Here is a 13,161-nt window from a genome sequence, read left to right as displayed (position 1 = left end):
TCAAGATACATTGTCTTTCAGTTTGGAGACTAGTTTCTTATCCTTCACCCTCCTGTTCTGAAACCAAATGGTAACTTGTCTCTCAGACAGGTTTGTGGCTGCGGATATCCTTCGCCTCTTGTCCTTGTTAATGAACTTGTTAATGGCATATTCATTCTCGAGTTCTTTAAGCTGCAGTTTTGTGTACGGCACTCTCTTCTTTCTCCCACGCCGGTAGACGCACATATCGGGCTGGTTTAGTGCAACGTCTCCTATTGTAAAAGACATTATGTGAAAAATTAGATTTTTATTACAGGCGTTTAAAGCTTAACCAATACTTGTTGGGCACTGGTTTTCACTGGCAAATAAATAATGCTGGGTTGTTTACAGTTTATTATTATTTACACTGCCACATTATTTGCGCGTTAGTCAAGCACCAAAACCTTGATGGACTGTCATCACTTTTCAGGCATGCATCGCTAGCGAGCGTGCAGGACGGCGGGGGCATTGGCCGGGGGGCCGAGAGCAGGTCGGTCCTGGCAGCGCACACACACAAATCGCTTTGGTGTGTGTTTCCCCGGGTTTGTTTGCATGTGGTTTGTGCCTCTGTGCCCTCACTACTCGTAGTCTCTTAAGTGCTCTGAGGCCGGGTCAATCGCCAGCCGGAGAGGCAGAGGAGCGCAAGCCTTCGAGCCATCATCGTCCTGCAAGCTGCAACCGCGAGTACGAGCCCGGCCACCGAGGGAAGCAGCAGGAGAAGGAGCCCGAGGCCGTCCTGGTGCCCGCGGGACAGGGGTCCGGGGCCCTGGCGCTGGGTGATGGTGGGGCTCTGGGGTCTGTCCCGCGGGGTGGAAAGCAGAGGGTGAGGTTTCCTCGGGGGGGGGGGGGGGGGGGGAAGGAAAAAGGAAAATCCACCGTCCCCCCTCTCCCTCCGCTCTGTGCGTGTCTGTGCAGCGTGTCCACCTCGGCAGGCCGCCCCTGCAGCCCGGGGGGCGGGGGAGGGGACGGGCAGGCGGCGGAGGCGCGGGGGGGGGGTTCAGCTCAGACCATTTCTCTCCCTCTCGTACCTGGAAAGGACGATTTCCAAAAGTGTGAGCTCTGTGTCTGATCTTTGGCACAGTAAACCTGACTATTCCAGCCATTAGCCAGAGTCCAAGACTGATAGCCCTCCATTGATATGTATGTTTCGTGTCTCGGTTCCCCAGAGCCAAACGTTGAGACCATGTCTATGTACCCAGGAACGTGCTGGTAGGGGGTTGTATAGCCCTGGTAGAAGGACACTTCCTTCGCCCTGGAGGAGACTTCATTGGCGGGCACACTCGTGCTGGTCAGACTGGAGACGTCCATGTACTTTTCCACGGGAAAGCCGCCAATGGAGGCATGGGGGGGAGACTTCAGGGCGTTTTGCTGTATCCCAACCCCGTGGGACATCCTGCAGCTATAGTATCCATTGCCAAAGTGATACCCATAGCCGAGCGCGGGGGCGGCGGCCGGCGCGGCGGAGCCCGGGCAGTCCTTGGCCGGGGGATCGGGCCTCGCCGCCGCCCCCGAGCGCTCCCCTCCGCCGGCGTAGGCGAACCCCGAGGCGGCGGCGGCGGCAGCGGCGGCGGCGGCTGCTCGGGCCGTGTGCGCCGCCCCGAAAACGGGCGAGGAGAGAAAATTACGGCACTGCCCGGGGGCTCCACCGCCGCCACCGCCGCCACCGCCGCCGCCGCCGCCGCTGCTGTCGCCGCGCAGTCCGTCCATCTCCCAGCTCGCTGCTTTGCTCATGGCCTTGCACATCGCGGGCGGCGGCGGCGGCGGCTGGGTCCCCGGCCGGGCATGATGCAAATGGTTATTTGCCTCCAACAGGTTGGATCCTGGCGGTACGTTTATAAAAACGAAGTCCAGGTTGGGAGGGGGGACGGGGGTGGGGGCGGCCGGCTCCAGATTAGTTTGCCGCAGCCCGGGGGGCTGCTCATAGGCTGCCGCCGAAACATGTGACCCTCCAGCTGCCCGCACTGCCCCTTTCGCCTCGCAGCCCCCCGGTCCGCACCGACGGCGCCCCCCCCCTTCCCACCCCCGCCCCGCCGCCCCGCTCCCACCCCGCCGCGCTCCCGGCGCTGGGGAGGGGTTGAGCAGGCGGGCGGGCTGCAGTGATGCCCCTCCGGGCCAGCCTCGCCCCCGTCGCTTTCATGCCCCCCTTCCTCCTGCCCGCGGCTTCAAAAGGGCCAGCGGACCGTTGGTCCTCCTCTGGCCCTTTTGAAGCCGCTGGCAGGGGTCTGACCGGATCCCCAGCGAGACCTTCCCCAGCTCATTGTTGTGTCTGTGGCGGGGGGAAAAACCCGACGCGGTCTTTGTGTCCCATCCTCCCCACCTCCTTCCTTCCCGGAGATGTATGGAGTAAAAGGGCTTTGTTATAGGGGAGAAGGGGTCCCCTGGCTCCACTGAGCTCTCGGTCCATGGGAGAACCCCCCTTTAGCCCCCCGATATTGCTACCAGCCAGGAAAAGGCACCGGGTCTGTGCGCAGCGCAAGATGCGAAACCTGGCACTGATTAGATGTGGCTTTTTTCCCCTTGCAGTGTCAGTTCATGTCGTGGTAAGGCAGCCTAGTTAAAACGCAGCGTTTGCTTATGCTGACGGCTGTTCTGGTGGTGACTTCCCAAGACTGTGGCAAATCCTTCTGTCGTCTCTCTCGACTCTCCCGCTGAGCCGGGATGGAAATTGCAGGAGAGCGAAGAACTGGAAATGGAGAAAGCTCCGAAGACGAGTCCCAGCCCCAACTCCAGCCCCAGCCCCAGCCCCTCTGGGCCGGCTCCTGTCGTTCCGCGGTTGTGTGTTGAAGACACTTAACCCGCTTAGGTGTGGAGGGCAACAAGTTGCTGGGAAGGGCGGCAGCTCCGCGGGGAAGGACAGGGAAACTCCGCGCCCTCTGAAAAGCGTATAGCTGGGGCCGTGTTTACTGTCCCGACGGAGGCTCAGGCGCAAGGGAGGCGAAAGGCAGCCGCCGTGGAGGTGAAGCTCATTGCTGACACGATTTCGGGGCTGGGGGTGCCCTTGCTAAGCAGCCCGGGCCCGCGGTGGTGGGTCCCCCCGGGCCGCTGGGCTGCAGCGGGGGCGCGGAGGGGCCGAGCGGTAGCGCGGCAGGTCGCGCAGCGGCCTCCGTCCCGCAGCCCTGCTTTGTAGAGGGTCTAATAATCGTCGGCAGTTTCTGGAAGTGGGGTGAGGAATGACAAACGGGTGCCAGTAATCACAGCAACAACCGGATGGCAAACACGAGTTCACGTTCATTAGCTCTAACCACTTAATGGCTATTAATCTTTCATAATCACCTTACAAGTGAGCCAGACGTGATTACGTGTTTCACTCGGTCATAAGCTGAATCAGTATTTACTCTCAGGACATGGAACCCTACATAATTAGGAGGACGCTTTGTCGAGGCACAACTTTCTCATCCTTTTATGTCCCTGCACGCAGCTTTCTAGTGAAAATACTGCTAACGCACTGAAGTCCCGAGAAACGAGACTTTATTTCTCCGGACATATTTCCATTCGTATTCCCATATCCCGTTGTGTTTCCTCTTGCAAAAACGCGGTCAGATTTTCTCTTTCGTCACGACACTGAAAATAAGGCCGCCGAAAGAAAGGAGCACCTAAAGCTCAGGGTTTTGGAGCTTTTTGAACTCCGTTACATCGAAGCAAACCACGGTGCAGCCGCAGCGACGCCCGCAGAGGACCTCAGCCCTGCCAAGCCCTCTGCTCCAGTGAGAGCCCCTCGATGTCCCAGAAAACTCTGTCTTTGGGCGGGTTTATGACCGACAGCTTCAATTCTATAATGAGCCGTTTTGTGGAGGGTGTAGAAGACAGCACGGCAGGATATTATGCACACGAATAAAAATAATGAGCTCATGAGCCAAGGTCGGATCTCCGGGAGCATCCGCCCAGTTCACAAGTGACAGGACGCGTCCCGCACCCCGGCCAGGGCCGTGCGGGGCGCCGTGCTGCGGCCCCGGCCCGGCGCAGCCCGAGCCCGGGGCGGGCAGTCCCAGCGAGACGTCGCTCCGCGGCAGCAGGGCGACGTGCCGGGCCTCTGCCCGCGGGGCAGTCCTTGCCTCCCCCCGGCAGCGGCTCCGCCGGTGCCCAGCGCCCCGCGGAGCCGCATTGCATTTTCCATTGACACATTGCACGGGAATCTGCGTAACAGAAGTGCCGGATAGCATCGCCGCAGAAAGTGGCTGTGTTCTGCCCCCCCAAAAAGAGTAATTTTTTTCCTCTGAAATTATCTCATTTCCTCAGATACATTTGCCATGATTTAACGGTTAGGACTCCACTCAAGTTTACAGCACAGGTTTTTAGTATTTGCTATCTGTCCTCTGGCTGGTCTCTCCCAGGAAAAACAACCCACTTTTTTCATCACCTCCCTCGCCAGAATTTGCCGATGGTAACTGTGGCTTTGGGAAGTTGCTTCTCTTGTTAGTGTTTGCTGTAGGGAGGGAAAAAAAGGTCGTCCAGAACAAAACGGAGAACGCAAACGAAGAGAAAAGCAATCGATTTATACTTCCCCCAAGCCTTCCCCCGTGCCCACTGCGATCCTTTGTTACCTTTTAACTTGCGTGGATTTTTAATGGCTAAACAGAACAGAAGAGCTTTCATTTCCCCCTCTCCCTATTAAAAAAAAAAAAAAAAAAAAAAAGCCAGTTACAATAATGACAAGATTTAACAGCAAAGCGGGGAAAATTGCTAAACTATTTTTTTCCTCCAGATCTGTGCCACAGCTTCTCATCTCTTTACTTCAATCTTAAAAAAAAAAATCCATTTTGAGTCGGAGAAAGTTTTCTCGGGACTCCCCGCGAGGCCTTGGTGCGGGGCTTAGGGGCGGCTGAGCGCTGCGGGCGTTGAACTTGAGCTCTGGGGTCACGGGCTGGTGCTGGCCGGTCCCTGACTCCCAGCTCCGAGCTAAAGCAGCGCGGCGACCCTGACCTGGGACGAGCCCGCCGACCTGCCGCAGCTGCCACCGAAAATGAAGCATTGGCCGAGCAGCTTTGCGGCTGGAGTCACGCTTCATCGTTTAAATTAAAACATGTTTGTGTGAAAAGGCAGCCCCAGAAGACATCATGTAATCATTAACCTCCCAAAGCGAGCGCCCGCGGGATCTCAGCCTGGGCAGCGCAGAGGGGGACGGTGCTCCAGGGCGGCATGACTCGGGGACACGCTAGGTTCGTGTCCTTCCCCGATCGCGGGTGATATTTCACGGAGAATTGGGACTGAACATGCAGGTAGACGCCCCGAGACTGGCCCGAGACTCCATGTGTGTATATATATATATATATATATATATATATATATATATATATATATATATATATGAGTATGCGACGGCCTGAGGCGGAGGGGAGAGCCGGGACTGAGCGGGAGCGCGGTGCGCGCCGAGACACGGAGGCAGGCGCTGCGCGGGCGCGGAGCTGCGCTGCCAGGCGGCTTCCGGCGGGCAGGGCGGGCAGCGCCGGCGGCCCCGCCGCGCAGTGCCGCCGTAGTGCCGCCAGGTGGCGTCGCCGTGCCTGCCGCGGGCGCTGCGCGCCCCCCCCGCACCGCTGGGTCCCTGGGGCGGCCCCGCTCCCCCGGCGCCCCCGGCCGCGACTGCCCGCGCCCCGCACGCCCCGCGCCCAGCGCGCCGCCGCCTGCTTCCGCCCGGCGACCCGCGTCCCGCAGACCTTGCACTGTCGCTTACAGCACCCCGGCGCTGCGCGCCGCCCCGGGCCCCTGTTAGCAGCCCTCCCCGCCGGGGAGGAGGAAGCAGATATTCCTGTCCGTCTTCCCAAGCACGCTCCGAGTGGCGAAAAGCTGTCCGAGGTGTTGTTTGCCTGATTTAATACGAACTTCATTTCAATTAAGTTGTGTGACCACTTTTTTCCTGGGTAAGATTTAATAAAGAAGCACTGAAATATTCTTTGATGCCTCGAGTAATAACTTGCAAGGTAAAAATGAAAGTAAGTTTGGCCATAGGCCTAAACAGCTACTGACACAAGAAAAACTGAATAAACAGTGTCTAACAAAACCTTGCACATTTTGTCGGTCTCCATAACCTCCTCCCTCTTTGCACGCTAATGTCACTCTAATGCCAGAGGATCTTTAGGCTGAACTGTTGATTTTGAACAACTGCAAACATATGCCAAAAGATTTTTAGGCTGTGCTATTGTTTTTGGAGATATATATATGTATATAAACATCAGTGTAGTAAATGCATCTGGTTTGCTGGGAATATAAATGTCAGATGACTAGTTTATTAGTGAGTTGACGGTTTGGGGTGAACTGATTAACTGCATGGCAGGGAAGGGTTTTGTCACCTCACATCTACTTAGTGGAAGTTTATTAACATCTTTTATAAATGTTAATTTATTTGCATATGAATGTAGCTATATTTGGAGAGGCGTTGTACATAACCTAAGGTATCAGTATTATTTAAAAGGTGCAAAATATAATGTAACACTAATAAAGATTATGCATAGCCGCGCCTGCGTGTCACTTTTTTTTCTCACGTCGGGGCTTTTCATGTAGTCCTTTCCACCAGCTCCGTATAACGCCGAATAAAAAAAAAATCCCCTCCTTCCCAGCCGTGCAGTAACATTTCTGGAGTCTAAAGTTGTGCCGGCTTTGGCGGTGTGCACACACGAGTGCCTCGGAGATGTGGTATCTGGGCTGCGGTTTCCGAAAGAGCAGGGGGAGAGATGCTCGCCCCGTTACAGCCTTTATGAAAACAGACGAGGGCGCCAAACGACAGCAATAAACCCGGCCGCAGCCTTCCGCTCCGCTCCGCTCCGCTCCGCCCCGCCCCGCCGGCCGCGCAGCCAGGGCCGCCGGCTGCCGCGGAGCTGGGTGCGGCTGGGGCAGCGGCGGCTCCGGGCACCGGCACCGGCTCCGGCACTGGCAGGGCTGCGCGCCCCCTCGCCCGCCGGGCCGCGCTCGGGACAGCACGAGCTGGGGTGCGGCGGCGGGGACACCCTCCTGCCCGCCTGCAGGGCAGAGCAGAGCCCCCGCTCCCGTCCCGGCCGGGGGCCCCGGGGGTGTCGTCTGCGGCTCGGCCCGCGGCTTGCGTCCTGCTCCGCTCCCCTCCGCACAGGCCCGCTCCGCCACCGCCCCCGCGGGCAAGGAAAAGTTGATATTTACTTTTGTCTGGTTTTGGGGCTGTAAAACGCAGGACACCACACTGCAGTCTAAATTCGCATTTCAAAGGGCTGACATAAAACGCTCATTAATGAAAAGCTGGGTTTTGCAAACAACGCCCAGAATGTTTCTTAAATATTTGGAGGAATGTTTAGGGAGACTTTTAACAGGTTATTAAAAAAAAAAATATCTGACAAGTATCCCATTTTCGAGCTATGAATCATGAGCAAGAGCACAAGAACTTAGGAGATGTGTGTGACTAACAGCAGGAACAGCTCTCCTCGCAAAAAATCAAACCCGCGTTTAATCACAGGAAACGTTGGGGTGTTTCTCCGGGCGATGAAACTCAGATTCCCAGGGTTTAAATACTAGATGATGTGGGGGAAAAAAAATTACGGCGAGAATAAAGGCTGGGCAGCTATCGAAGCGCACTCTGGAGATGCTAACGACAAAGGATTTATCTTCGTTTAAATGGTTGCCATCAGCGTCATTATTACTAGCAAAGTTATCACTGAAGGGAGACTTTCCGACTGTCACGTCTGCCGAGCGCGGCAGCCCGTGTCCCCTGCAGCGCGGCGACGCTGCCCTCCGCGGCACCTGGCAAAGAGCGGAGGGATGAGCTAACTGAGCCACAGGTAACTTTGGAGAGAGGGTGCTGGAGGTGATGCCTCTGCTCGCTCGAAGCCTGTAGGCAATAACCCCCCATCACTTGTTTCTATCAGTATTTTTTAATTTTTAAATGTGTAGACTTTATTGGCGGTGGGGAGGGAGGAAGCGGAGGGCTGGAGAGAAAATTGCTGGGAGGATGAGATGGCACGGCGCGGAGTGCCTTAAGTCACGGCCGCGTTTTATGTCCTTCGGTTATTTCCCCCGCTATCATACCCTACAACAGCCGGTGCTGTCCCGGAGGGAAGAAAAATCGCAGGCTAGCTTCGTCGATAAGCAAGATTATAGAAAGTAAGAAGGAGATCAAATGTAAGGACACAACGAAAAAAAATGGGAATTATAATACACTAGATCATAATAAATATTCTAATTTCCAGGCAACCGCTGTAGGTGCACTCGAATCGGTGCGTGCCGGCAGCAGCCGTCTTTTAAAGTCCGGGCGTAAGGTTCGCGCGTGTGAGGGGGTGCGTAGGGGTGTCAGTGTAAATTCCTAAATAAAAGTTCTAATGTGGTCTGGAAATGGGAGGGAAAAGTAAAGAGATATCAGCCGCAGGAGGTTCTCGGTCCTCTGGTCCTCTTCCAGCATTTCCTCGCGTTATGATGTAAAATCCGCCTCAGAAATAATAATAAAGAAACGCATTATCTAATATTTAGCATGTAGTTCTGTCCGAGGACAAATGAGAAAGAAGCTGCATCATTAGGACCTAAAAGGCAACAAAACAAAAATCAGAGCATAATGATGCACCTAAATGAAGGGGGAAATGTTGCACAGCTCATTTTATTAATCAGACTGTCAATTCCACCCCAGAGGCCAAACCCCAGAGCAATTCAAGCAAGATCTGATCAAGCTAAGGACAAGAGCTTTACTCCTCACTTCTTGTCTTTCTTTCTTTCCACCTGGATATATTTGTCTGCTCTGAAGCCGCCTTCATTATCCACTGACAGGAGCTTGTATTTATTTGCTTATAAACCTGTTACAATAAATGATTATTCGAACAGCGTCATTCGTACCTTAATGACGAGCACCACTTTTTGATGAATGACATTTCGGGCTAGAAAGGATGTATGGGTCATTTTGACCAGTCATTCCCTCGCTTTGGCATCCTACAATTTTTACGCCTCCCTCAAAAAGAGATAATAATATTTAGAGACACTTGCCGGGCTGAATGTGAATTAGCCCCTGCTGCAGCTCATCATTAGGACAGGACCAGCCCTGCAACTTTGACATTTTTTATAAAGCTGAGATGATGGAAAGAATAAGAAAAGAGATGATCCTGATGGAGAGAGGGCTGCACAGCCCTACAGCTGGCAAAAGGCTCTCGAATTTGTCAGACTCAGCTGGAAATGCGGTGCTGGAGGCCCTTGAAAATTCTCCGCACAGTGGTCGCCTCAGCCCGAGACTGACTGCCGCCTCCCTGCACAGCGCTATAGGGGACATCTCCGCCAAAGGCAAATTTGAAATAGACACTTTATTCAATCTTCAGCATCCGAGCAGTGAAAGCACCGTCTCCTCCGAAATCCCGCCGTCGGAAAGCAGGAAGAAAATCAGCCTTTATTCCGAAGTTGCTCAAGAGGCAGATATGAACAGTGATGTGGAGGTGGGCTGCTCCGCGCTCCGCTCCCCAGCCAGCCTGACTTCCTCCCAGCTGAAGGAAAACAGTAACAAAGGTAACTCTTCCTTTATCATCTCCATCTAAGCCCCGCACTTTGCCAACAGGCTTTAAAAAACAAAGCAAAGCCACCGCCACCGCCAAAGTTGCTCGCCTCTGCACCGGCGCTCTCTCTTCTGCGAAGACAGAGCTCCAGGCTGTAAAATATTATTGCAATTACTGTGCTATCCCGATAGCCGAGACACACTGCCCGGCCAGCTCCTGTGCGGGTGCGTGCGTGTGTGTGTGCGTGTGCATGTCCAAATCCATTGGTATGTAGATATATATCCAGAATATATGTGGGCACAAATATCCACCCACCCATATTTAGGGAAAGCTTTCTCCTTATTTTTCCTCGCGCTCTTGGAGCTCCCAGCATCTCTCGAGCTGTCTGTATGTGTATATAAATGCATAGATTAAATTAGAGAGAGAGGAATGCGAGAAAACTGCCCGTGTTTGTGTGTGTGCCCTGCTCTGTGTATATGCAACGTGCCGCCTGTGTCCACCTCAGGGTAATTGGGCATTGTTCACTTTCCCTCTGCTTGTAACCGGGGGTTAGAAACAGCCCCGTCTCCTTCCCCATGCTCTGCGGGGCATGGTGACGGACGGTGGTTGCTATTATTGCTGTAATTGGGGAGGGGGAGCCAGGTGAGCGGTGGATTTCCTAGGGGCCACAGTGCATGCCTTTTTTGTCAAATGTGCCAGAGAAAGGAAGGGATCCTCGACGTAACGCTAGAGGAAAAAAACCGGCTTTCATGGCTGCTCTTATTTCGTACGTCTCAAACGAAAATAAGAACCGCCGTCGACGGGGGAAAGGCTAGCGCCGAGCCCGGACTCCTCGCAGGCTGGCGGAGCTGCGCCGAGCCCCCGGCCCGTGCCCTCGCCCGCTCTGCTCGGGGCTCGGCTGCTCCGCAGTCACCACACCCGCCCCATCTCCTGAGCATAATGCGACTATGAAATTACTAAAAAAATTAAAATCCACCTTTATCGATTCCGTTAGCAGTAGCGATTTGTAAGGGTGACAGCCGGCCTTGAGGACGGGCGCGCAGGGCCGGGGCCGGGCGGGCGGTCTGGGGGGGCCGCCCCGCCGCCCGCTCTCATTGCCGTGCGCTCGCCCCGCAGGCTACGCGGAGAGCAGCCCGGCGCCCAGCACCCCCGCCGCCGCCGCCGCCCCCGCCATCGGCAGCCTGCACAGCGGCGGCGCGTTGGGCGGCTCGGCGGCGGGGGCCGACCAGGTGCGCCGCTACCGCACCGCCTTCACCCGCGAGCAGATCGCCCGCCTGGAGAAGGAGTTTTACCGGGAGAACTACGTGTCGCGGCCGCGGCGCTGCGAGCTGGCCGCCGCCCTCAACCTCCCCGAGACCACCATCAAGGTACGCCGCGCCCCGCCGCGCCGCCCCGCTTCCCCGGCCGGCTGCCGGCCCCGCTCCGCGGCCGCAGGACGCGCCGGGCCCTCAGCTGTCATCATCCCTTGTGCTCGTTTGCTGTTCCGCACCGTGGACTTTCCTTTTGCTTTTAAGAAGTTGCTGTTATTATTATTTATTTTCCTCGTCGGTTTTTATCGCGTTAGCGTATTGCCTAAAGAGAAACGGGGAGAGAAAATAAACGCAGCTGTTAAGCGAGCGCGTCAATACCGCAAAGGCAAAGCCGGGGGGAGGGGACTACTCGAAGGGGGCACGTTTATTCGGATGGAAGGGGTGCCCCCAGGCCGAGGGGGACAGTGCCCACCGCTCCGCTCGGGCAGGGTCACAGGCGATTGCTCCGGGCTGGAGAGGGGTCGCCTGCGGGCGGCGCGGCCCTGATGTATCCGCGGGCCGGGCCGCGCCGACGATGGGGGCCGGCTGGCGGGTGCCCGCCGCTATCCGCGGCGGGAGCGGGTGCGGCGGGGCGCGGAGCAGACCTGAGGCCGCGCTGTGCTTGTCTCCCTGAGCAGGTGTGGTTCCAGAACCGGCGGATGAAGGACAAGCGGCAGCGCCTGGCCATGTCCTGGCCCCACCCGGCCGACCCCAGCTTCTACACCTACATGATGACCCACGCGGCGGCCACGGGCAGCCTGCCCTACCCCTTCCACTCCCACGTCCCGCTCCACTACTACCCGCACGTCGGGGTCACCGCCGCCGCCGCCGCCGCCGCCGCCTCGGGGGCCGCCGCCGCGCCCTTCGCCACCTCCATCCGCCCGCTGGACACCTTCCGCGCCCTCTCGCACCCCTACTCCCGCCCGGAGCTGCTCTGCAGCTTCCGACACCCGGGCCTCTACCAGGCGCCGGCCGCCGCCGCCGCCGGCCTCAACAGCAGCGCGGCCGCCTCGGCGGCGGCGGCGGCGGCAGCAGCGGCGGCGGCGGCGGCGGGCTCGGGGCCGCCCGGGGGTTCGGCGCCCTGCTCCTGCCTCAGCTGCCACAGCAGCCAGACGGCGGCGGCGGCGGCAGCAGCGGCCTCGGCGCTGGGCTCGCGGGGAGCCGCGGCCGCCGACTTCCCCTGCACGGCGGCGGGGCAGCGCTCCGAGAGCGGCTTCCTGCCCTACTCGGCCGCCGTGCTCAGCAAGGCCGCCGTCGCCTCGCCGGACCAGCGGGAGGAGGCGCCGCTCACCAGATAACTACCCCGGCCCGGGCCCGGGGGCGGGGGGCGTTTTGTAGAGGGGGTCGGGGAGGACCGCGGCGGGGGGCGCCCCCGGGCTCGGCCAAAAAGTTCCGTCTATTTTTTTATCGCTGACCGCCCCGCCGTGGAGGGGCGCGGCGCCCGGTGGGGAGGGCGCTCCGCGGCTCCTGCGCCCCCGCGGAGGTGGCCCGCGGCGGGCGCTGCCGTGCCCTGCCCGGCGCCGGGCTCGGCGGGGCTAAGGGCGGCCGGGCCGGAGGGAGCAGGGAGGGAGAGCCGGCGGAAGGGAATGTGTTTCTGGCTTCTTTTTCCTTTTTTTTTTCTTTTCTTCTTCTTCTTCTTTTTTTTTTTTTTTTTTTTTTAATATATTATTATTTTTTCGGTTTGAGTTCGACTAAATGGGAAATGTCTCGCGTATTTCTGTATGACGAGCGGCAGCTGATGAGGCCGCTGCGGCCGGGCCAGTAACGGGAAGGGAAGTGTGAGATTGACAGGATGGGGAGAGGCGTTTTTTAAGCTCAAGCTTTCTAACTACCATAATCCACGCTATCTGGGAAATACTTGAATCTCTCTAGGTGTAGGCTGTTGTCCTGAAGCATGTACCTTCCAGACACTTTTCTAAATTTAATTTTTTTTCTCAGCGTCTTTCTCTCCTCTCGGTAAAAACGGCTCTTGGATTTATTTCTCACGCATCTCTATCGCGCCTTTGCCTCTGAAAAGCCACCACTGGGTAACTGAGACCTGCTATACCAAACCACTGCTACTGGAGGGACTTCCTTGAACTTGAAGAAAGGCACATCAAAAACCACCAGTGTTACTGCCATGTCAATTTTGATGCTAATAATGTGCAGATTATGACGAAAATTGCCAATCATGTTCTCTGATGGACCTCCTTTGAATGTGGAATTGGAAAAAAGTTCCCCGCACAGAGACCTGCTGTCAAGTACTAACAACCCGCTAAGGGAAGTCATTAGAAGAGACAGATAAGAGACTTGGTACATAAAACATTGTTCTTGGTGCATAGAATGTATGTTATTTAATGTTATCTCTGATACCTGAAGTGATTTCGCACAAGAAAGCCACTTTCTTATCATCTCAATTGCCAATTTTCATTTTGGTAACTTGGACGCCCCGG

The 13,161-nt window shown here is 56.7% G+C and overlaps 2 protein-coding genes across 2 annotated transcripts; one reads left to right on the top strand and one right to left on the bottom strand.

Annotated features, from left to right (window-relative positions):
• HOXD13 (homeobox D13) lies at window positions 1–1,761 on the bottom strand. Its single transcript, XM_040605030.1, has 2 exons — window positions 1,047–1,761; window positions 1–251 (listed from the first exon to the last, which is right to left on the bottom strand). Exons 1-2 carry the CDS (start codon window positions 1,759–1,761, stop codon window positions 1–3), a joined length of 966 nt encoding a protein of 321 aa, XP_040460964.1.
• Window positions 1,762–9,029: 7,268 nt separating this feature from the next.
• Window positions 9,030–12,027, top strand: EVX2 (even-skipped homeobox 2). The gene is made up of 3 exons (XM_040602651.1): window positions 9,030–9,453; window positions 10,557–10,807; window positions 11,368–12,027. Exons 1-3 carry the CDS (start codon window positions 9,030–9,032, stop codon window positions 12,025–12,027), a joined length of 1,335 nt encoding a protein of 444 aa, XP_040458585.1.
• Window positions 12,028–13,161: the final 1,134 nt, after the last annotated feature.

The sequence above is a fragment of the Falco naumanni genome, chromosome 8 (assembly GCF_017639655.2).
Source record: "Falco naumanni isolate bFalNau1 chromosome 8, bFalNau1.pat, whole genome shotgun sequence".
NCBI lineage: Eukaryota > Metazoa > Chordata > Aves > Falconiformes > Falconidae > Falco > Falco naumanni.
This window is presented reverse-complemented; position numbering and strand designations above follow the sequence as displayed.